The sequence below is a fragment of the Gastrolobium bilobum genome, unplaced genomic scaffold (genome assembly GCF_033153095.1).
Source record: "Gastrolobium bilobum isolate Gb01-03AN ecotype WA unplaced genomic scaffold, APGP_CSIRO_Gbil_v1 utg82977, whole genome shotgun sequence".
In the NCBI taxonomy this organism is placed as follows: Eukaryota; Viridiplantae; Streptophyta; class Magnoliopsida; order Fabales; family Fabaceae; genus Gastrolobium; species Gastrolobium bilobum.
The window spans coordinates 23,373-47,752 of NW_026897678.1; the positions used below are offsets into that span (position 1 = coordinate 23,373).

General features: G+C 34.8%; 1 protein-coding gene across 1 annotated transcript; it reads left to right on the top strand.

Moving 5' to 3' along the window:
* Window positions 1-18,317: 18,317 nt before the first annotated feature.
* LOC133309277 (GDSL esterase/lipase EXL3-like) lies at window positions 18,318-22,163 on the top strand. The gene is made up of 5 exons (XM_061510027.1): window positions 18,318-18,600; window positions 20,234-20,364; window positions 20,871-21,104; window positions 21,429-21,684; window positions 21,959-22,163. The coding sequence occupies exons 1-5, from the start codon at window positions 18,318-18,320 to the stop codon at window positions 22,147-22,149; spliced, it is 1,095 nt and encodes a 364-aa protein (XP_061366011.1). The 3' UTR covers window positions 22,150-22,163.
* The last annotated feature ends 2,217 nt before the right edge of the window (window positions 22,164-24,380 follow it).

The window sequence follows — 24,380 nt, forward strand, 5'->3', positions numbered from 1 at the left end:
ATAGCCGTCTTGGAAAAGGGTGCAAAGATTGCAAGGAACTGAAGAACAGAACAACGAGGAATTGGCTGTAGAGCTCGACCTACTGGATGAAAGTAGGGAGAATGCCAGATATAGAAATATGATGGAAAAACTCCTGGTGATGACCAGGTTCAATAAGAAGGTCAGACCTCGGTCGTTCCAGAACGACGATCTGGTGTTAAGGAGAGCGGACATCGGCAACAAAAATGCCAAAGACGGGAAGCTCGCCGCAAATTGGGAAGGCCCCTACAGAGTTAAGGAAAACCTGGGAAGAGGAGCCTATACATTGGAAACTATTTCTAAGAAGCCGGTTAAAAGAACTTGGAACACAGACAAGCTCAAGGCTTACTACAGCTAGTCCCGAAATCGGACTTCCAATAAACTGTGAATAGATTTTAATTCTATGCAAATAAGACGAGCTCCTAAGCTCAATCAGTAGGTAGATTTATTTCTAAGCAAATAAGACGAGTTTCTAAGCTCAGTCATGTAAATAGATTTCAGTTAAATGCAAATAATATGAGCTTTGACCTCAATCTTGATGCATATCGATTTCTATTCAAATAATAAAAGCCATCGAGCTTAATGATTCAAAAAGGAATATATTTTTGTTGACGAACAAAAATTATTCTAAACTCATCAAAATGATCTTATACCTCGGTAATTATAAACCGACGTGCGAGATCGGAATTGAACTTCACGATACGATTAAAACGAGAAGTGAATCAATGCAACGGTCTCAGAAATATAAATGACAAAATTAAATTACAAGTCAAAAAGCCGACGTATAGCGGCAAAGATGTTCATACAAATTTAAAAAGGGGATCAAAGTCCCCAAAATAACAGGTACATCATAAAAGTCGGCATACCGACCCATTCATTCTGTATCATGAGGAGGAACAGCTCCATTAACCTTGGCCTCGGCTTCCTCTTCCTCAGGAGATTTGGAACCCAGAGTGCCAGGAACGATGAAACCATCCTTCACGGCATACGAAACATCCATCCCTTTCGTGATGAGGCCGGGGTTTAGAACTTGAGCCTGAGCAATGGCATTCTCAAAGGACTCGACCGCGACAGTTATGATGATGGTTCGAGCTTCCTCATAGTCGGCTTGTAGTTTTTGGAATTGAGCATTCTTATCAGCCAGGGACTTTGAGCAGGCCTCTTTTTCAACATTTAAGTCATCCACCTTAGCATTGGCAAACTCCAAAGATTTCTTCATTTCCTCCAGCTCGGAGGTCAGATCTCGAACCTTCGTCTCCAGTTCGGAATTCAATTTATGGAGCTTTTCACACCTCCCTAAAAGTTCCTCCACTTTATTTATAGCAGAGGAATTGGAGGCAGTAGACACGTCGAGCTATTGATGGAGATCTTGAAAGGACTGGATCAGGGAAGTCGTTTTCAAAGCATCTTGCTCCAGCCGAGTTAACATCGACCTCAGGTCGGGAGTCAGCGGTGAACTACCCACAAGTTGTTCAGGGGGCCTCAAAGCAGCTCTAAATCGATCCGAAACCCCGACTCTCCATAACTCACCTGGCTCTAAAATAACGACATCCCCTCAAGGAGCAGGTTGAGGGGGTGGTGATGCAGGAGGGGTGGGCTGAGAAGCAAAGACCTCAGAGGCAGGTGTAGTATCGCCCATGACGGAGGAGCTTCCTCCGGACACAATGTCAAGCCGCCTTTTCTTAGTCACCTCGACCTCGGCGACTGCATCATCCACGACATTTCCCTTCGAAGAAGACTTCTTAGGTTTGGGCAAAAACTTCTTATATGCAGAGCTCGTCATGCTAACTGCAAAACAGTCAAAAATCAAAACACAAGTTAGTAAATGAATACAAGGGAGGCTTGAGTGAACCTTATAAGGGGAATCACATACCAAGCTCTTCAAGGAGATCCTCTCCAAACTTATTTACAATTCGACTTAAGTCGATAATGTTGAATTCGTCGGCATAGGGAACCAGGATGGAAGCCGTCAATCTCTCCGAATCGGAAAGAGCTACTCATGGGGCAGTGTAATCCCTAGGATGCCTTTGGTAGTGAATCTGCGTCCAATAAAGCTCGAACCGACACGCCAAATCCCCTCCGTCTAACCATGATGAGGCAAACCAGGGGAGGGAATCAGAACGAGCTGCCACTTTGAAATAGCCTTCCTTAAAGCCTTTGAAAGATTGGGAATAGGGAATAAAAATACCCTGATTAGGAGCGCCTCGAAGGGTAACCCAGCCTTTCCGCTCCTTAGCATCGGCCCTTGACCGAGCTGTATATACCGTGAACAAATAGAAGAACAAATCAACTGTACATGGAAGGTAGAGATATGCACACACTTGTTCAAAACCTCAGATAAAGGCCCAAGAGTTGGGATGAAGTTGTGTTGGTACAACTCAGAGCCTACGAAGAACAAAAATCTGAAAATCGGAAAGAGGAAATTGAAGTCCGATTTTGGTGATTAAATCTCAGTAGAAAAAGAAGTAATGAAGCTCGTCAACATTAGGGCCCGTACACACCGGGCTATCACCGGCAGGAAGAATATCAACCCCTGAATGATCTCCAATAGGAAGTTGGGTTACTTCGGCTGGAGACATAGCGGACCATATATTAAGAATTTCAAGAAGAACCCAGTTTTGGATGTCGGATTCTTCCATGACCACATACCTGGAACACGAATGATGAAGGTCAGTATTAATATCAGTTAACTCTAACCTCGGACCATCAAGGTCAGATAACGACGAATTTGAACTCCAAGAAAAAGGGATGGAACTATCAAAACTGTTGTCAAGGTCGATAAAGGCTGTTTGACATGAAGTCGAATCATTAAATGAGGTAAAAGGGACCTGGGACCTTGGAAAACCCGACTCAGAAGAAAAAGAGCTAGAAGTGTTGTCGCTAAGACCGAGGGGAGGGATCCGATTTAAAATGGATCTCGAACCAGAAGGAACTTGAGAAGAGGGCAAAATATAAACTAAAGGAACTGGGTTATCAGAGGGACTCGGCTCAAGAGGAGCAACGGGGTTTGAGACCAAAGTAGGTCCACCCCTACCAGCGGCTTTACCAAAATTAAGCTAGGGCTTATGCTCCCCTCTCCCTCTCCTACCTTGCCCCCTCCTGCCGCGTCCACCTTGGGTGCTCCGACGACCTCCTCGATGACCTCGAAGAATTTGTTGGAGTTTCTCTTTCTCAGTATATTCTCTACTGTAAAACCAATATTGGACGGACCGAGGCAACTGTTTCACCTCCTCCTCAGTAATGCCATGCTCATCACCTCGAACATAGGCCGAGCCCGAAGGCGAACCAGGAATGTTCATAACTAAACCCAAGATTACAGAAGAGAAAAACCCTCTCTCGAAGTGGTCAACTAAAAACCCAGAAGAAGTACGAGTTATTCCCTTACCTTAGTGAGAAAGAAATATGAACGATGACAAAATCAAATTGTGAAAAGAAATGAAGGGGTTAGAAAGTACCTGAATAGTGAGAAAAAGGATGAGGAAAGCTAGACTCAACCCTTGGAGGGCCTTCGCGAAAAATGATTCCGAAGGAAATGCAAAGTGCACTTGAAAGAAAAACCCAGAAATGAAAAAGCAAAGAAAAAATGCTGAAGAAGCAAAAAACGAAAATAAAAAGTTGTGGACAGATGCGAGAAGGAAAACAAGAGGCAATTTCAGCCTTGGGCGCAAATATAAAAGGTCTCAAACGTTTGAGTATCCAAAGACAAAGAAGTAAAAACACCACCCACGATAATCATGACCTACGAAGGCTAATAACTACACACGACCCACGATGCACAAACCTCAAACGAGAATAGGACACGTGGAACATCATAACCGTCACTGCAGGCAAAATACAGAAGGTCACATTGACATGACTGAAATCTGATTTGATCCTACCTATGGTGTTATGACAGATTACCACTGTGGTCAAATATGACCAACCTAAACCTCGATAGAAACGGAGAAAGGAAAAACTTTCCATGTCAGACTCACGTCCTAATCAAAGAAACCATGGAAGAGCAAATTTCCAAACAAAAGAGCTCGGCCAAGTAGAGTCCGAGATAACATTTCAGCATCCCGGCATTCCGAGCTAGAAGATAATATTTCATCACCCCGGCATTCCGAGTTCCAGAATACCGAGCTGGGGGGAAACTGTTATTGATATGTATCTCATAACCTAACTACCTACCTAAGAATCCACTAAGGGATAAATACTCAATTATCCTAACAATATTATACAATAAGATACTTAGGATAGAATCCTTATCTCAACAGCAAGGAAGTCGAATCCTACTGCAACTGGGAGATCTACACAAACCCTAGTGGTAACCCTTATAAATAAGAGGCCAAAGACCCCAGATACACACTTTTTGACCTATTTATTATTGCTGCCAACACTGTGCACACACCCACGTCTTAGCTATAAGCCTATTGCTTGTGCGCAGTGATTGGGATACTGGCTATAAGCCAATTACGGTAACTTACTATAAGGTATCTCTGAGCGCATACTATTCGGTATAGCAATACGGTCTTCTAGGACCTAACACAAGGATATCAATATCAAACATTTTGACTTGGATCTATGCTCTAAGATTTCGCTTAACATAGTATTCATGATTGTCATGTATGGAAAATACCCACCATATGGACTAGAATAAGTGGCATAGCCAAACAACTATCCTTTTACAACCCTCTTGTTTTTGGAGGCCATTGATTCCATCAATGGGATTTGAAGGCATTCTTCCAACAAATGTATCAAGCTTTAGTGACAAACATGGAATTATGGGTTCAACAATTTTCCTTGACTTAAAAGAGTATTGGATTTCCCTAACCACTTTCTAATTGTCTAATGTGGGAAGGTATTATACAGATCAATGAATTAGACACCATTCAACAATATGCGTTTGAGTTTGCAGTTGTGTTGTCATGGGATTTGCAATTGATTAAAATATTACATCTTCTTGCTCATGAGGTAAAAAGAATTTGATACACATAAGGTGTTACAAGTTCCACATTGGTTGCCTATACGACTAATGTGGAGTTTATAAGGTCTTGGGCACTCTCACTCTTTAAGCTAGTTTTTGGGGTGATGATCTTAAGGTTCGTAACAATTGGTGCTTTTGTTGAGAGTTGAGCCCACAGAAAAGGCTACCTATAGGCTGGATTAGGTGAGTGAAGCCGCCCCAAAGGGGGGGAAAGGGCTACCGTTGACGGGATGACAATGTTACGAGTTCCGCATTGGTTGCCTATACAACTAGTGTGGAGTTTATAAGACTTTAGACACTCTCACTCTTTGAGCTAATTTTTTGGGTAGTGATCTTAAGGTTCGTAACAATTGGTGCTTTTGTTGAGTGTTGAGCCCACGGAAAAGGCTATCTATAGTCTGGATTAGGTGAGTGTAGCCGCTCCAAAGGGGGGAAAGGGCTACCGTCGACGGGATGACAATGTTACGAGTCCCACATTGATTGCTTATATAACTAGTGTGAAATTTATAAGACCTTAGGTACTCTCACCCTTTGAACTAATTTTTTGGATGGTGACCAGGTCTGTAACATAAGGTGACGAAGTCAGAATGATCCCAAATTTGATAGGTTTTTAGAATCGGACTTGTGTGGAAGACTCATCTTTTTAGAATCGGACTTGTGTGGAAGACTCATCACATTGTCATCAGTCCTAGTATTTTTTGGACTTTCGTCATTTTCATTGAGTTTTTATTCTATTTAAATTAATTTTATATATTTCTTATAATTTGTAAATATTTTTTCTGTTGAATACCTTTTCCAAATATATATTTTTATTTAATAATTTTTTTTTATACCAATCATAATTACTTCTTTGAACCAAGTCAATCCTGTATTCCTACAAGTTCCAACTCTTTGAATTGAGTATTAAACTAATCTCGAAGTGGAGTTTAGTCAGATTTTAAAGTTCTCTATCCTTCCTCGAAGATAAATTTAATAAAAATCGATTACAAATTCTATCCTGATTGTGTTGTCGACTTAACTATACTCGTTGCTTATTTAATCAAAATTTGAGCTGTGTTGTTATTATCATTCACAGACAAATACGGACGAACTCATTATTATACGACTTGGTAGACTCTCACAGCTGGGCTGCATTTACTACGTTAACTGCTGACAAGATGACTATACCATAGCAGATGGATATCTGTTCATTTGCATTTGTAACCCACAACATACTTAATTGAATATTATAAGCTTCCCAGTTACAGAATGCTCGATATTCATTTGAAACCGAATCGATAAATAAATGTATGGAAGCTGCTTCCACAAAGCTTTGGGGTTCCTACATTTTTTTCAGCCACCGTGGAGTATTATGAAACTAACATAGTTGTTCTCCTTATTGCAGCAGTTGTTAGTTGCTGTTTGAAAATTGATAATGTAACTCGGTATTATGGAGTATTATGAAACATATAGTGTGAGATTTTTTAGCAAATTTATCATGTAAGCTAAAGCATCCATTTCTACATGTAAAGTTTCTTACTTGGTAATTTTATTACGTTAACTTTTTCTAGGAAGCAATTATTGAGTTAACTTTTTAAATTAGCAACAACAAATTAAATGGTAGAATATACCCAATTTGTGAATAAATAAATAAATTAAAATTAAAATCTGTTAATTCGCGCAATGATATAACATATTTTTCAAAATATATTTGTAAAAGTGACAGTTTCAAATATTTTTCATATAAATTAATTATAATAATTGATAAATTAGTAACTAACAATTTTTTTAAAAAAAAAAATATGCGTAACTTTAATTAAATTATCTTTTATTAAAATAGTTAAAATATAATCACTTCATTTATATATATTTTTCATTTTATTGAGTAGAGATACTAAGATATAAGAATAAATTTTATATATTTCCAAAAAAAAAAAGAATAAATTTTATAAAACTAGCATTGGTGGTCAATATGGTACTTGTTGCTTGTTGGAGGACAACACCATAATGGTCCTTGTTCGAATGCTGGTAGAGTACAAAAAATAAAAGAATAAATTTTATAAAAATTAAATAATGTTTTCTTTAAAATTAACAAATTAATTGAGACAAAAGATTTTCTTTTATAAGTATTAACTGGTGTTAGAAACTTAATGGATCATTAGTATAATTTTGGATTTGAATCTCTTTATCTTTTTTTGAGAGGTCAAATCTTATAATCTAGCTGAAATGTAATTATATAAAAAAATTGTATTGAGACAAAATATTGTTTGTAAAAAAAATAATAGTTTCAATTGGGGAGAAAAATATTTAAAATAAAAAAAACTTCAAATTTAATAATGACATTGGACTTTCAAGACAGAAGGATGTTAGACGAAAAAGTGTACTCTACGAAAAAAATCAATCAGTCAGTTACGTTTCTTGTTTTAGCATTTATGATCTAATTAATATACGCTCTGTGATATTTTTCTGCATATTTGTAGTCTGTAGATGTGGTAGTTGGCCGAACTAACTCCCCGAAAACGCCACAGTGGCGACCTGTTCTGCACTATTTGCAGTTCGATTTGAATTACCAATTATTAAGTTTCAAATCATTCAATCGAAATAATAGTACTTCAATATATTCGAAAAACATTTAGATAAAGTTGTTTTTCTAGAACCAAAACACATATCTTAGATTTGTTGGTATGGGAAGATAGGTTGAAAACACTCAAATCCGAATGGGAATTAGATAGGTTGATTAAGAATTAAGGCACTAATTAATATAAAAAAAAATCTAAAACAACTGAAAAAAAAAATTAAATTTTTTTATTTATCTCTTGTAGTATGAATTTTTTTAAAATATTCTGTATTTTTCCCTAATTACTTTATCTCCATTGAAAAAAGAAATATTAAAATCTACATTTATTTAAATGGTTCATTTTTTCTACAATCAATGTAGATAACTTATTTACATTGAGCTCAAAATGATTTTGTTTTGAGACTAAAATCAATGTATTTTTATAATTATATTTTATTTCAGAATTATAATAGTCTTTCTCATTATAATTTTTTAATTTTAAGAGAATGTAGATAACTTATCTACTTTCACAGTAGAAACATTAAAGTCTTATTTAAAATATAAAAATAGAAAAAAATATCCATGTCAAATGGAAATATAATTATCTCCTAAATTTCAAAACAATGTTACTTTTGGATTAAAATAAAAATACAAGACATTTTGAAAATTTTAGTTCTCTTGCATCATGGATATCTCAAAACGTCCAGTAAATTTATTTTATTAAAACTCGAAAATGATATTATTTTGAAGTCACAAAAAATAACTTTATTTCTTAAATCTTAATATATTTATAAGAAATTTCATATAAAAACAAGAAAAAATGTGTTAGACGTAAAATTATTTCTTGAAACCATAAAATGATATTATTTTGAGATTGTTTAAGATAATTTTTTTTAATATCAAAAAATATTTTTCCTATTTTTCAACTTATATTATTTTAAATTTGTATACTTTTATTATTTACAGCTAATTTTATTTAACTATAATTATTTTAATATTATTTTCTATATATTTATATTGCTACTTTTGCCATCTAAACAAAGGATGAAATAATGTATAAGAAGCACTTTCCTTGAATGGCGTATCAACGAGGTAGCCCACCCACTTCCCTCTTCTATAATTTTCTTCACGAGTCACAACCTTACTTTGTTCTCCTTTATTTATTTATTTTTTTGTCTTTGGAGATCAATGATTGAGTGGAAAGATTTTTTTTTTCTTCGATATCTTTAGACTTTCTTGTTTGTGGATGATTAAGTAACGTTTCTTGAAAGAAAAACATTGTATCATGTTATCTTAAAATATTAATGATAATAATTGTTAGCAAACAATTTAGGCATGCATGTGTCGTTCATTACACCTGTTTTTAGTTATTCAATAAATTGGATGACTATATACACTGGTGACAGCCATTATATTATCATCGCAATTACCTTCTGTACAGTGGGTTCTATGAGACAGCTCACACAGCAGCAATTACAGTTGATATATATATATATATATATATATATATATATATATATATATATATATATACTTCTGTACAGTGGGTTCTATGAGACAGCTCACACAGCAGCAATTACAGTTGATATATATATATATATATATATATATATATATATATATATATACTTTCTTGGTTGTGGAAGATTAAGTAACGTGTTTTCAAATTGTGGAAGATTAAGTAACGTTTCTTGAAAGAAAAAACATTGCATTATTTTATCTTAAAATGTTAATAATAATAATTGTTACCAAATAATTTAGGTATGCATGAGAAACATATAGGAGCATATATTTCTTATGTTGCGTGAGATAAATTATCTTATGTAATATACAAAAAAGAGGATGAGACCTACTAAGAAGAAGAGAGAAAAAAATATAAGTCTTACTAATTTTTTGTTTACAATTTCGTTTCATGACACATAAGAAACATATTTTCCATATCTATATATATGAGAGAAGTATTTCTCCGGTCATCGGAGATAAAATTATCTCCAATGAACTCAAAACGACGTCGTTTTGTGGTTATAAGATTAAAGAATTATAATGATAAAGATTAATATAACCTACAATATATTAAAAGGGAAAAGTGTGTGTCATATTAAAAGATGTAAAGTTGTGTCATTTTAAGTGAGAGAAAGAGATAAATGATGGAAGAGAGAGAGGACAAAAAAAATAAAAGTGTGGGTCCCACCTCTTTGTGAGAGTGAAATGACACAACTTGTGTGATTTAGGGTGTGCATGACAACCATTCTGTCTCCTTGCACTGCTTTTGAAAAAAAAAACTCTTTTATATTTCTGTGTCTTGGAACAGTTTCTGAGAAAAAAATGTGTTTGATAACATGTTCTATTTTTATTCTGAGAATGAGAATTGCGTTTGATAACACAACAAATAATATAATAAAAAATAATTTCTATAAGCATAATTTTTGTTCAGAGCATCACTTTCATTTCCATATGGTGTGGTGGTGGCGGTAATGGTGGTGGGAATGGTGATAGTGGTGGTGGTAGTGACGACAGTAACTGTGGCGATAGTTGTGGTAATGGTGGCGGCATAGTGGTGGTGGTAATGGTAGCAATGGTGGTGGTATAGTGGCGGTGGTAGTAGTGGCGATGGAGGTGGTGGTAATGGTGATGGTGATGGTGATGGCATGGTGGTGGTGGTGACGACAGTGGCTACGGCGATGATGATGGTGGTGGTTAGTGACGTTGTAATGGCATGGTGGTGGTGGTGGTGGTGACAGTGGCTGCGATGATGGTAGTGGTGGTTGGTGACAGTGGTGGAAATGGTGGCGTCGTGATGGTGGCGATGGCGTGGTGTGACGATGGTGGTGGTGGTGGTAGTGACAGCAGTGGCTGCGATGATGGAGGTGGTGGTTGGTGACGGTGGTTGTTATAACACCCCGTGTATACCTGGTTTGTTAACATGTCATCGTATTAAGCTACGCTTAATTAAAAATGCAGAATATCTTTTTCTTTTCAATTATGACGTCATTATACTTAGTCAAGTTGATTACTTAATCATTTTCATAAAAACATCGCCTGTATGTAAATTGCAAAAGACAGCTAACTGAAATGCCTCAATAGATAGATGAGTATGAGTATCTAAGTCACGGATCTACAACACGTAATCCAGACAATATCCTGATACATTATTCAACTCAGATAACTCAAACATAACAGAAATCAATGTGGCATGGACAACCCCCATGCTCACCAAATAAGGCAACAAAGCCCAACAGCAGTCTCAAATCCAAAAAAACAAGATAATAAATGCAAGACAGATCAGCATCCAAGCATATCATCATAAAAGCAGAAATATCAGCTAAGCTCCGGCCTCCTACCGCTAGAGGTCTCAATCCCCGCATTACCTGAACCTAAAATATGTGCCCCAAACGTGGGGTGAGATCTCTAAACATAAATCTTAGTAAGACAAGGGGTCCTCAAGGATCTTCGACCCCAAGCTCACTTACATGTGCAATATAAGTTCTAAAAGCAGTAATTCAATATAAGTTCCAAAACCAGTGCAATGCAGCAGATAATCATGTCATGTGTGTTATAACTAATCTACTAGCCAGAGAGGTGCAGGAATACGTCTATTACCCACACAGTATGCGCCCATGTCGTACCTGCCCACAGGAACTTAATCCCGTCTAGGCGAACACCACATACATATCATAGGCATTTGCACTTAATAACTCAATAGCATTTCAATAAAACAGTACATGAAAACACATCATGCATATAAACCATCCCCTCATGGGATATGGTGGAACCAACAATGGCTAAACCGAGGACACGAAAGCTTACCTTGCAAGCTAACTATCCAAGCCAAGAGTCCAACCAAGCACAAAGCCCAAACACAGCAGAATCACAATCTGTTTTGGACAAGCAATCATATCAACAACCATAGCTCATAAGCATATAACAAAAGACAATGGTTCTCTTTTACGTTTCATGTCTTTAGGCTTCTTAGAAAGCCATAAGCCCTTAACCACTTAGGTCCTGACTTAGATTAATTAATACAGAAGTCCACATCAACTAATCATGGGTCCACAAACCCAAAAATAACATTCTGTACGAACAGTACCGTTACTGTTCACGAAAACCCAGGATATCCGGATATATTTTAGGGCCATATCCGGATATCCATATCCGGATATCTCATGACCCTATATCCGGATACCAATATCCGGATATTTCGCGACAGAATGCAGTTCTGCATTTCGCGAGATATCCTTCCCAAAGGTGGTTCTTTTCACGGTTCCAGAAGCTTAAACATGCATTTCTAGATGTGTGTAACCTTACCCAACCCTAAGTTATCAACTTTATATTAACATGCATCAAGGCTTTATTTTTAACCATAAAACTCATGATCAAAGGTTGAACAACTTGTAACATCTCGAGTGTTGACAATTGTATGGTTAGTGGAAGAGCTAATGTACAATTGAATGTATGGTTAGTGGAAGAGCTAGCTTACTATCAGTGGGAGGGGTACATGAATGAATCGAATAACACCGGAAAGAGAAGGATTCCAGAGATTGTGCTGGTATAGGACAGCACAACTGAGGATAGCTTATAAGAATTAATTGGTACTACCTATACTAACAAGATGCATCTACTTTTCGGTAGCCCGGATCGGAAGAACTCCACAGTTAAGCGTGCTTGACTTGGAGCAATTCAGGGATGGGTGATCTCTTGGAAAGTTTTTCCGGGAAGTGTGCGAGTGAGGACAAAGCACGCTGAAAAGTCTCGTGTTAGTGTGTGGGGATAGTCGTTGACACTTGCAAGTGGTCGGGCGTTACACAACTCACCCAAGGCTCTACACAGCAAAAAGGGATGCTCTTGGAGCTCACGAGTCAGCTCCACGGTCCTGACTTCAAGGGTGCACGAAAATGACACTCAAGCAAGGTTCTTTCTCACCAAAGGTAGCTTCTTGAAGCTCAAAATGCTACCACAATGGTCCCCTCAACTCCCACCATGAAGTCAGCCCACACACTCCAACAAACAGAGGCTGAGCACTCAGCAAATGGCTACATCTCACCCTCACAAGTCTAATGCACACCCACACTAGAAGATTTGATGAAGAAACCAAGAGGAAAGGTGACCTCTTGGCTCACAAGGTGAAGAGGAAGAAGGGAACAACAATGGAGAGGCACTCAGCAGCTGAGCAACTCACGTAGGAAGCCAATATGTCCTAGGATTTTGTGCAAAAGGAGCATTTATAGCTCATTTAATTTTAAACACATTGTATTAGCTCTAATAGCTACACTTAACATTATAATCTCAAACTTAGGATTCTGAACCTACTCATTTTTTTAAGATTTATCATATTTTTATTTTATTTTTCGCAGCACCATTCTGGTACGCGCTTTTACATAGCCAGTATCAGTTCTGGCACCAGTTCTCATTATTTTGACTTGAAACTTGTTATGTCAGTCCTATATATGTTTCTAGTGACATATACATACTTTTCAACATTCTTATTCCCTCACTATAATTATTTAAGCCTTCTCATAATTATTAGGGTCAATTATTGAATTATTTCCTAATTCTCATATTTATTTAATTAATTTCCTAAATTAACGGTGAGGGTCCTTACAGTGGTGGTGACGGTGATTGTAGTGGCATCGTCGTGGGTGTGGTGGTGATGGTGATGGTGACATCGTCGTGGTGGTGGTGGTGGTGAAGACGACATTGATTTTATATTGATGGCGACGACGATGGTGGCGGTGGTCGTATCGGGATGATGATGGTGATGATAATGATGATAGTGGTTGAGAGTGATTGAAAGAAATAAGTGTTTCTCAGTTTGTGCCCGGGACAAAAAAACAGAAATTTTTTTATTCTTTTATTTGTTCCCCAGCACAAAAATTAATCTGGTTCATCCCGGGAACAAAAAAATAAACCGATTTTACAAAACAAGTTTTCTATTCTTTTTTGTTCCCGGGAATATAAATTTTAAAAAAAAAAATTGATTCCGGGAAGGTTGTCATATGCACACCATTAAAAGGATAAACATTTTTTCCATATTAAAATTACAAAAACACTTTGATTTCTGTCCCAAAACAACATCGTTTTGGGCTCACCGGAGATAACTTATTTCCTTTGATCGGAGAAATTCTTTACTATATATATATATATATATATATATATATATATATATGGGGTTAAAATTTCTCCTGTCACTTGAGATAAGCTTATCTCCAATCACCTTTTTTAACTATGTATTACAGACATTACATAGTATAAACTGCTGCAAATTTTTTTTCTTGCAACAACATTAGAGTTAAAATCTCTCCAGCCACTTGAGATAAGCTTATCTCCAACCACCTTTTTTAACTATGTATTACAGACAATACATAGTATAAATTGCTGCAAAATGTTTTCCTTGCAGCAGCAGTAGAAAAACAAAACTCGCGTATATGTATATATATATATTTAATATTTCTTCAACTACTTGTTGAGATACATAGGGCCCGTTTGGATGAGCTTTTAAAAAAATGACTTTTTATGCATTACTTTTTTTAAAAGGTAAAGTTATTTTACGTTTGGATATATGATCTGAAAATCACTTTTACATAAAAAAAGTTGTTTGGATGTTAAAATAAAAAAAAAGCACTTTTATATATAAAATTACAATAAAGGAGAGATAAAATAGCATGATCATGAGATAAGGAGAGATAAAATAGGTATGATAGGATAAGGTTAACATTGTATTTTAAAAATTTATATTATCTTTTTTCTAAAAAAAAAAGTTATATTATCTTTTAATTTTTGCTTTTTTCAAAAGCAACCAACTACTGGCTATAAAAAAAAGCAGCATTTTAACTTTTATTCTAAATTTTGCTTTTTTAAAAAGTTTTATCCAAACATCTAAAAATTCTTAAAAGGACTTTTATTTTTAAAAAAATTAACTTTTTTAGGAACAAAAGTCCATCCAAACGGGCACATAGTCCCATATTGGTTGTATGTGCAACTAATGTGGAGTTTATAAGGACTTGGGCACTCCCACCCTTTGAGCTAGCTTTTGGGGTGGTGTATCCCAAGGTTCTTTACATGCCTCACACGAGAGCTCTTTGGGCTTGAAGCGTGGATATTGCACAGACCCAATTTTTGGATTCCACTTTAAAGTGGGGGGGCAGTGAGGATCGAACTTGTGACCTTGTAGTCACTCAAGCTATGATACCATGTAAAGAACATTGGGATACACCACCCCAAAAGCTAGCGCAAAGGGTGGGAGTGTCCAAGTCCTTATAAACTCCACATTAGTTGCTAATACAACTAATGTGAGACTATATATCTCAACATGTAAAAAACTTTGGGATACATCACCCCAAAAGCTAGCTCAAAGGGTGGGAGTGCCCAAGTCCTTATAAATTCCACATTAGTTGCTCATACAACCAATGTGGGACTATATATCTCAACATGCCCCCTCACGCAAGAGCCCTTTAGGCTATAAGCGTGGAAATTACACAGGCTCAATTTTTGGTTTACCTTTTGTGTGTTTTATTTAATTCCACTTTAAAGTGGGAGGCGGTGAGGATCGAACTTGTGACCTTATAGTCACTCAAGCTCTGATACCATGTAAAGAACCTTGGGATACATCACTCCAAAAGCTAGCTCAAAGAGTGGGAGTGCCCAAGTCCTTATAAACCTCACATTAGTTGCTCATACAACCAATGTGGGACTATATATCTCAACACTACTTGAGATAAGCTTATCTCCAACCGCTATTTTAACTATATATTACTCATAAGATATGGATATTCAATCTGTCATTAAATTGTTTTCTTTGCTGGACTTGGTGTCATTGAAAACTTCTCTGGAGAGTGATTGGGCAATTCACGATTCTTTCATTAACTTTTTCACAGAATTAGCTGCATACCAGTTTGCTTAGTAACAAGCGGAATTCAGCAGCTATGAAGCACCGACACTTCAAAAACACTGACGTGTTGTGTCCGACACTTCTCGACATTCTCCGACACTGCCCGACTCTCCAACGCATGTTGTAGAGACTCAAAAAAGGTTTAAAAGTTGCGTTGCATTGTGTTTTTAGTTTCAACTATTAGATTCGTTAGATTACGATTATCATTTTATTGAGTTTAATATAAATATATGGAATATTTTATGTTTCTTTGCAAAATTGATGGGTATTATAAATTTAGCTTCATTTTTTTGTTAAATTATTAAATATTAAATACAATATAGACTATATAAATTAAAAATATTATTTAATATCAAAACGTGTCGTAACGTGTCGAAATCTAACATTTTTAAGAATTAACGTGTCGAAATGTCTTATCATATCGTATCTCGTGTCCCGTGTCAGTATCGGTGCTAGATAGTTCAGAGTACTACTCTCAATATTGTTTAACACCCAATCTTACTTTATTTTAATTTTATAATAAAAAATGTACTTTTAGTGGAGAAATTCTTAGTACATGGTAATGCATTCAACAGCTGGAATATGAAGTAAGATTTATTAAAATATATTTTAAATTTAATACAATTGTATGTATAATTATGCAATCCATATGTTATGATTTTATTAAATTGAATGTAGTATTCTCATATTATATATATATATATATATATATATATATATATATATAAGAACTTTTTCTTTTAATGACTACGCAATAGATATCACCACTTAAATAGCAACTCATGTTTATAAAAAAAAAAGGCATTGTTTTGGTCCATTTTTTTAAAGTCTTATTAGCTGTATTTAGCTGACTGTTTAACGTTAATGGTAAAAACTTTCAATAAATTTTTAAAGAAAAATGTTATATTTATAAATTTTATATTTACAAACTTAATTATGTATTTCAAAGAATACAAACATTGAAGTGTGTATTCTTCAGAATATATACTCGAATTTTTAAATATAAAATTTAAAAATATATACCTACTCATTTTTAATAGGTTAATCCACCAAGATAGGATAGCCAATTAGCAACTCCATGTCATATAGAAAAATATCTAAAATACTCCCCTCAAACCCAATTTTATATCTATCCCTTTAATAAAAGTCAAATACAAAGCTGATACGACAACATGTCAGTGCAAAGCGATTTTCTTATTAAATATATGTGTCTCATTTCGAATGAAAATAATATCTACTACTTTGTGCTTCGACGAATCGATGATACTCAAAATGCGCTCGTCATATAATGGTTGAAGCGAATCCGTTACAAAATAACTAAATATTTAACTTTGTATTGATTTCCTTAAAATTACTACATTTGACTCCATTTGTCAGTGTCTTCCCTTCTCTTATCTTTGTCTGTTTGCTTTTATAGGCTTGGCCTGCTCTTGCATGAAGTAGCTAGCTTAGGTAAATTTGATTATGCATATGGTTCAGACTTCAGACACAGACAAACTGAAAACAGAAAATGCAGTTTTCAACATCTTTTATTTTTCATTTCTTATTTTTGTGGGGAGTGAACAATTATACATCGAGTTATAAAATAATAAAGAGAAGGGAAGAAATAATAAAGACACTGGGTTAACTGGTTAAGTACAGCTACGTTTCACTATATTTTCTTGTCCGCAATTTTTAAGTACTCTGTTTATAAAAGAGATATAAATAGCGGAAGGAATTATTTATAAATTTTTACAAATTATACTATGTATTCACGGAAGTATATAGTGTATTTCTGAAAATACATAATATAGTCTGTAAATAAAAAATTTATAAATATAACTATTTCCGTATAAATAAATTTAAAAACTTTAAACAATAATTAGTCATATATTCAAATCCAAATTACTAAAGAGTAAAATAAAATAAAATAAACTTAAGCCAATAAAAATACAAGACTGCTAACGAACTTTCCTTATATCTTACTAATAAGAGTAGTCATCTAAATGCGAATTATAATTTATACCCAATTATTTTTTGAAAAATTGTGCTGGATTTAACTGTAAAGTAATCGAGGAGATCTCTGAAGTTCTGTATGTCAGTTTTCTTTACATACGGCGCGTAATTAACATTTATACACTCACAGAAGTCATCTAGTAATTGACCCAGCTGTTGAAAAGTGAAAACCAAACTCTTGATCTTTTGCCAAAGAAAGGAAGATATTTAAAGGTTCAGGTTAATTGTGTGACGAGTAAGGGCAGGTGTGAGGAAAACCGTACTGATAATATTCATAACCATACATAGTGCGCCACCTAACATGATGCTACTAATTTCTTATTCAAAATATATGTATTTTGGTAAAAAAATAAATAAAAATTATAATGTTATAGGATGGGATATTAAAAAAAGGAAAATATATTTTTACTTTTAAACGACACAAGTTATGTCATTTCACTCTCACATAGAAGTGAGATCCACACTTTTATGTTTTTACTTTTAAATGACACAAGTTATGTCATTTCACTCTCACATAGAGGTGAGATCCACACTTTTATATTTTTTTGTTCACTTTCTCTCCTCCTTTATTTATCTCTTTCTCTCACTTAAAATGATACACATTTTTCCCTTAAAAAAAACACTAATTCTTACTTATATTAATCAGAATCTAAATTAAGAAAATAAATCATTAAATATAAGAAAATAAGAAATTAATTATAAAAAATTTTATGTAACATTTCAATATATAATTTCACAATTATGTGATACAATTCGATGCCACACTTTCATATTTACATCCTAATTTAAATCTTATGGTAAGTTATACTTTAAAATTTGGTAGTTGAATTTTTTCATATATATACACACACCTTGCTTAGACATGTTTTATCTTATTTCTGTATCTTTCAGCAGCTGTTTCTTAAAGTTACCTTGCTATGGCAATGTTGATGCAGCTCCCTTGTTCTCCAAGTACATTGATACTCCGTTTCATAGTACTGTTTGCTTTTTTATGCTACCGAACGAAGGCTGTGGTGAAGCTTCCTCCAAATGCTTCATTTCCAGCAGTGATAGCATTTGGAGATTCGATAGTGGACTCAGGCAACAACAACAACATAAAAACATTGGTCAAATGCAACTTCCTTCCTTATGGAAAAGATTTCGAGGGAGGGATCCCAACGGGTCGATTTTGCAATGGAAAAATTCCATCAGACCTACTAGGTACTCTCTTCTTTATTCAGTTGTGTCTTGCCTTTTCTTAGAGGTTTTCTTAGTTTGAGGTAAAACAAAATCTCAATTGAGAAAAGAATTTGTGTTTACCAGAAAACTCACTTACTTAAAATACTCACTCTTTCTCTGACTGTCAACAAGAAAACTCATATATAGTCGCATACCATTTTATTTATTCCTTTTCACTTTTCTTCTTCTTTTATATCATCCTAAAGTTCAAAGCACATATCCGTTCAGCTATAAATTTAATCAAGTTTTTGGAAACTTCTTTTTTGTCTCATTACAAGGTCTTCTTTTCTCCCTATGATATATTGGGTATAAAGAGACAGTTGAAGAATTTTAGATTGGGGACACGGTTTTACTGGGAGAAAACGTTAGTGTTCATGAGAGGCCACAGCTATATTTAGCACATAAATTTAATTAGCCTTTAAACATCCGTAGATGCAAGAACCGTCCATTTCTTACCTCAATTTTTTTTTTTTTTTTACACAATGATAGCGCGGAAATTTAAACCTACGAATTTCATGCAAACTATCAAAATCTCTCGTCACTGGACCAATTATAGAAGCATATTTTTTAACTCAATTTTGATAAGTCGAGTTAATCATTTTTTTTCCAATATAAGTTCTAAATCCCGAATTTAGTAAAAAGTTGAGATTTGTTAGATATTGAACTTCGGATTAGGTGATTCATATTAAAAATTAGATAGAATCAAACAGCAATATCGTATAAAAAGAAAAGTAAAATAAAACTATTGGAGCAATAATTATAAAAAGAGTTTGTTTTTTCTGATGTTACTTTAGATAACTTTATCTAATGTTCATCAAAACGACATCGTTTTGGGACAGAAATTATGGTATTTTTGTAATTTTAATTTATTTCAGGGTTATAATAGTCTTTATCACTCTAATTTTTTAATTTTTCAATCCCAAAACGACGTCGTTTCGATGAACATTAGATAAAGTTATCTAAAGTAACATCACAAACTTTTTTCCTTTATAAAAAATACAAAAAAGTGTCGGTCATAGATCAATTTAAAAATTAAAGTATCTTAAAGTGTTGCATCATATATAACACGGGTATTTACACGGATATAACTTTTCTCCAAAGAGTCCGTGCTTCATATTATTTTCGTTCAGACAATCAATTGTTGTTCAATTTTTATTTTATTATAGGTAATCAAAATGAAAATACGATTTTCTTATCTAATATATCGTTAAAATTTGTGCCTTAATTGATGAAAGTAATATCCTAAATAACATAATTAGCAGCCATTCTCTATATTTTTCCACTTTACCTTATAATATAAAAGAATTCATTTAAAATGGAGTACTAGTTACAAAAATTATTAAAAGCAACATAATCTACAAATTATGAAATATTACTCGTAAAACGATTTTTAAATGGATTGGATTCTTATACTAATATCATTATGAACAAAGTTATATAAAAACTTATTATAAATAAAAACAAATATTGATTTAAAGATTCCAAATACAGGGTCAAAGTATTCTTCTCCTATACTATGAGATATTCTGAATGCATTTAGAACTATTATCAGCCTTCGCTACTATGTAAAACAGTTCTATTTCTTATTGTTAGTAATTACTACTATGAATTTCAGTTGAAGAATTGGGTATTAAGGAGTATTTGCCAGCATATTTGGATCCAAATCTCAAATCCAGTGATCTTGTTACCGGTGTCTGCTTTGCCTCCGGTGCTTCAGGATATGATCCTTTGACGCCCCAAATAGCGGTAAGTATATTTGAGCTTCATTTTTAATTCCTATAATATTGATTGGAAGAACAATCCAAACTCCAAACTTCAACAATTGTTTTTCAAGGGAAGAGATCTTTTGTATGTAGGGTAAAAATAAGAAGTTTTATTCTCCGTTTCAGCAATTGATTTTCATGCATTTGACAAAATTATAATAATTAGATATATGGAGAACAACTATTCAGATGAGGAATAAAAAATTTTATTCTTAGGAGAATATTATATTCATAAACTTTTTGTTATCAAACTCTTACAAATTACACTAAGTATCACCGGTCATACTTCAATCAAGAGTGTATGACCGGTCATACTTAGTGTAATTTGTAAAAAAAAAATTGTAAACGGATCATTTTCCTTATTCTTAGACACTAGTCTTTGATGATAGTATAAATTCACACCCGAGTGTGGATGCAAATTAGTTCACCCCTATGTATATATAATTCCTATTCACCATTATTTTCTAACATTTTGGACACTGTAACCAGTCAGTTATACCAATATCTGCTCAACTAGACATGTTCAAAGAATACATAGGAAAGCTGAAAAGCAATGTTGGAGAGGACAGAACAAACTTCATCCTAGCCAAAAGTCTTTATGTTGTGGTGGCAGGCAGTGATGATATTGCTAACACCTATTTTGTTGCTCGTGGGAGACAACTACAGTATGACGTGCCTGCTTACACTGACCTTATGTTGAACTCTGCCTCTAATTTCATAAAGGTAGGTACTAATCTCTTAGATTTTAAATGGTTGTTTCTTGAACATAGGAGTTATATTTAATGGGTTGTAATTTTATTTGACTCCAAATTTTTTCAATCAATATGTTAATTGATTGGGTCATGCAGTGGATCAATTAAAAGTGCATCGATTTTAAGGTTTTTGTCAACCAGGTAGTTAGCTCAAGGGAACAAAATAGTTGTACCAAAAAAAAAAAGGGACTAAATAAACAACCATTATAGTATATAATATCAATTTTTTGAGCCTATAAAGTCAACTATGCCTCACCATATGAGTTTTTTCTTTTCCTTGTCAATAAATTGGAAGGAACTATATAAACTTGGAGCACGAAGAATTGCAGTACTCAGTGCACCACCGATTGGATGCGTGCCATCACAGAGAACTCTAGCTGGAGGGATAATAAGAGAGTGTGCGGAAAAGTACAATGATGCAGCAAAGTTGTTCAACTCCAAACTGTCAAAGGAAATGGATTCCCTTAATCATAACTCACCCAATAGCAGGATAGTTTACATTGATGTTTACAATCCTCTTCTCGATATCATTGTGAACTACCAAAAATATGGTAATCCCAAGTCTTACCTAAACATTTATGAGGAACATGTATCTCATGTTTTATGAGATATTTTTATCTCGTATAACACACAAAAAAAGTGGGTGAAATTTATTAAGGAAAATGAAAAAAGTCAATTTCATTCACTTTTTGTGTGCATAAAACAATTGTGCCTCACGTAATATGAGAAACATATTTCCTAATATTTATTCATAAGAATTCATTTAATTTCTTCAATTTTTTTCTTTTCAATTTCTCTGTCAAGTGTTTACTTCTCCAATTGCAGGCTATAAAGTTGTAGACAGAGGTTGCTGTGGCACAGGTAAAATTGAGGTCGCAGTGTTATGCAACCCTTTGGATACCACTTGTCCTGATGCTTCAGAATATGTCTTTTGGGATAGTTATCATCCTACTGAAGGAGTATACAGAACGCTCATAAGTCAAGTCCTACAAAAGTATCTGAGCCGATTGATTTGAGCTAGATTAAGTTTGTCCACGGGATGTTAATTTTAATTATATTTATATCATTGAATAACATTAGTATTTTGAGTTTATCGAGTTGTTTGTGTGATCATTAAGTACTACTTGTAAAATGATTCTTGGAAGTCTTTATTTCTATTCATTGATTGATATAATTTATAGTATTCCTGGATTTTTATTTGCTGTCTGCTATATTATTAGTTTAATACGGAGCTTCTTTTTTTTTTTGGTAAAATAATACGGAGCTATTTATAGTGTGTTTCGTTGTGCCATTTTGCATCAATTAATATTTGTTTGATAAAATTAATGATATTATCAATTAACAGAATAAAAATATCACAAAATTCTCCGAATTATCTTTTTCTTGTTTAAACATAATATTGTATTGTCATTTGAAATACGAGTAACAAATGGTTTCACAAAACCATAAAAAGAAAATATAGGGATGAAATGTTGTAAATAAGTCCCTAACTTCTTAACTTTTATATGCAGGCCTTCGAATTTTACGTATTTTTTGGTACACTACAAAACTAAACTATGATAATCATCAAGATTGTCCGTACTAAAGAATTTCAATCGCACACGCGCGAAACATTTAATTCATCATTGATCAAGCTATAAAATATAATGAACTAGCTATTTTACTTGCACTGATTTATTTTAATGCTTAAGCATTATTGTGTTTTGTTCTTTCACGCAAAACACAATATTAAAAAACAAAACCATGTGTGGGTTTTTTACATTAACTCGATGACGAGAAACAGACTATTTGAATTTTAGTCCAATTAATATAGCTCGAAAAGAAATCAAAAGAAAAAAAACCAAAGGGTTCAAATTGTTATAATCTTTGTTCTTTTCTTCTTTTTCTTTTTTACTTTAAAGCTACTAATATCAATATGTCAACACCTATTAGGAGATTGATGGTGTCCCCATGAAAAATGATTTTCTCCATGGTGATACTTACGAAAAAGTCTATATGAGGGGGCTTGATAGGAGACAAGAGAGCCAAGCCCAACTATCTAAGGAAGAAACCCAGCCAGAAGAGGAACCAGAGGAAGATTTGGCAATGGAACACAACACTCAAGGATTAAATGGTCTAAGAGATGCAAGACCAAACCCAAATGGATGAGGGACTATTTCGTCAATTAAATAGTTTACCATGTGACTCAGAGAAGGAGAAAAGGGTAATAGGCGTGAGAAATAGATGTTGTTCTGTTAGGGGAGGTGTAGTATTCTGTTGCAATAGGGTGAGGGGAAAACCTTGCATGTGCGCCTCAACCGTTTAGCTATTTCAATTTCTATTTTCAATTGTGTTGTATAAAATCCCTTATTGTTCATATGAATGGCATCCGAAGTTTTTAGTAACCAATTTGGTTAAGGAGGCACCTCCCCTCGAAGGAGGATTATCGTTCTTTTTACGCTTGCAGAGCCATTTTTATCTCTGTTCCTGCCTTCTTTCGTTTCTGTATGCTACAGCAGTTATCATAGGTGCTTTTTGTTTGCTACAGTAGCTATCATTGGCGCTTTCATTGAGTCACCATCACCATGGTTAGCCCTACTCACAACCCCGATTCAATTGAAAACACTTTAGCCCAACTCTTACAATCCCAGCTCACACTCCAGCAAGACATGCAGTCCATAGTCCACAAGGTCTCATCCCTCGAAACTCGAGCCACCACCACAGCAACTGCAAGTTCATCTGCGGGACCACAACCAACCACGATTCCAGCCGAAATCAAAGCCGCAACCCTCAAGCTTGAGGTTCCTCGCTTCGACGACTCCAATGCCCTGGGTTGGATCTTTAAGATCACCCAATTTTTTGAGTTTCACGGTACACCGGAAGAACAACGGCCTCGAATCGCTTCCTTCTACATGGAGGGCGAGGCATTGAACTGGTATCAATGGATGTATGCCAGTGGTCAAATCACAAATTGGCCTCAATTGCTCCAATCGTTGGAACTTCGCTTCGCTCCATCACAGTACGAAGATCCGAAAGGTGACTTGATGAAGTTGTTACAAACGGCAAATGTACGCGAATACCAGGCCCAATTTGAAGTTCTTGTCAATCGTTGTGTGGGACTTCCCCATCCTTACCTCTTCAGTTGCTTTATTTCAGGTCTCAAATCTGAGATCCATCGCGAAGTGCAAGCCCTCCAACCCATGTCCCTTGCTCAAGCAATTGGTCTGGCTCGTTTACAAGAGGACAAACTCAACGACCATCGCATTCA

What these genes read in the sequence shown, in the direction of transcription:
- LOC133309277 (XM_061510027.1), top strand. Translation starts at nt 18,318, where the DNA reads ATGGCAATGTTGATGCAGCTCCCTTGTTCTCCAAGTACATTGATACTC. An exon ending in AATTCCATCAGACCTACTAG is followed by an intron (nt 18,601 to 20,233) that starts GTACTCTCTTCT and finishes TATGAATTTCAG; the next exon opens with TTGAAGAATTGGGTATTAAG. An exon ending in TGTGAACTACCAAAAATATG is followed by an intron (nt 21,685 to 21,958) that starts GTAATCCCAAGT and finishes CTCCAATTGCAG; the next exon opens with GCTATAAAGTTGTAGACAGA.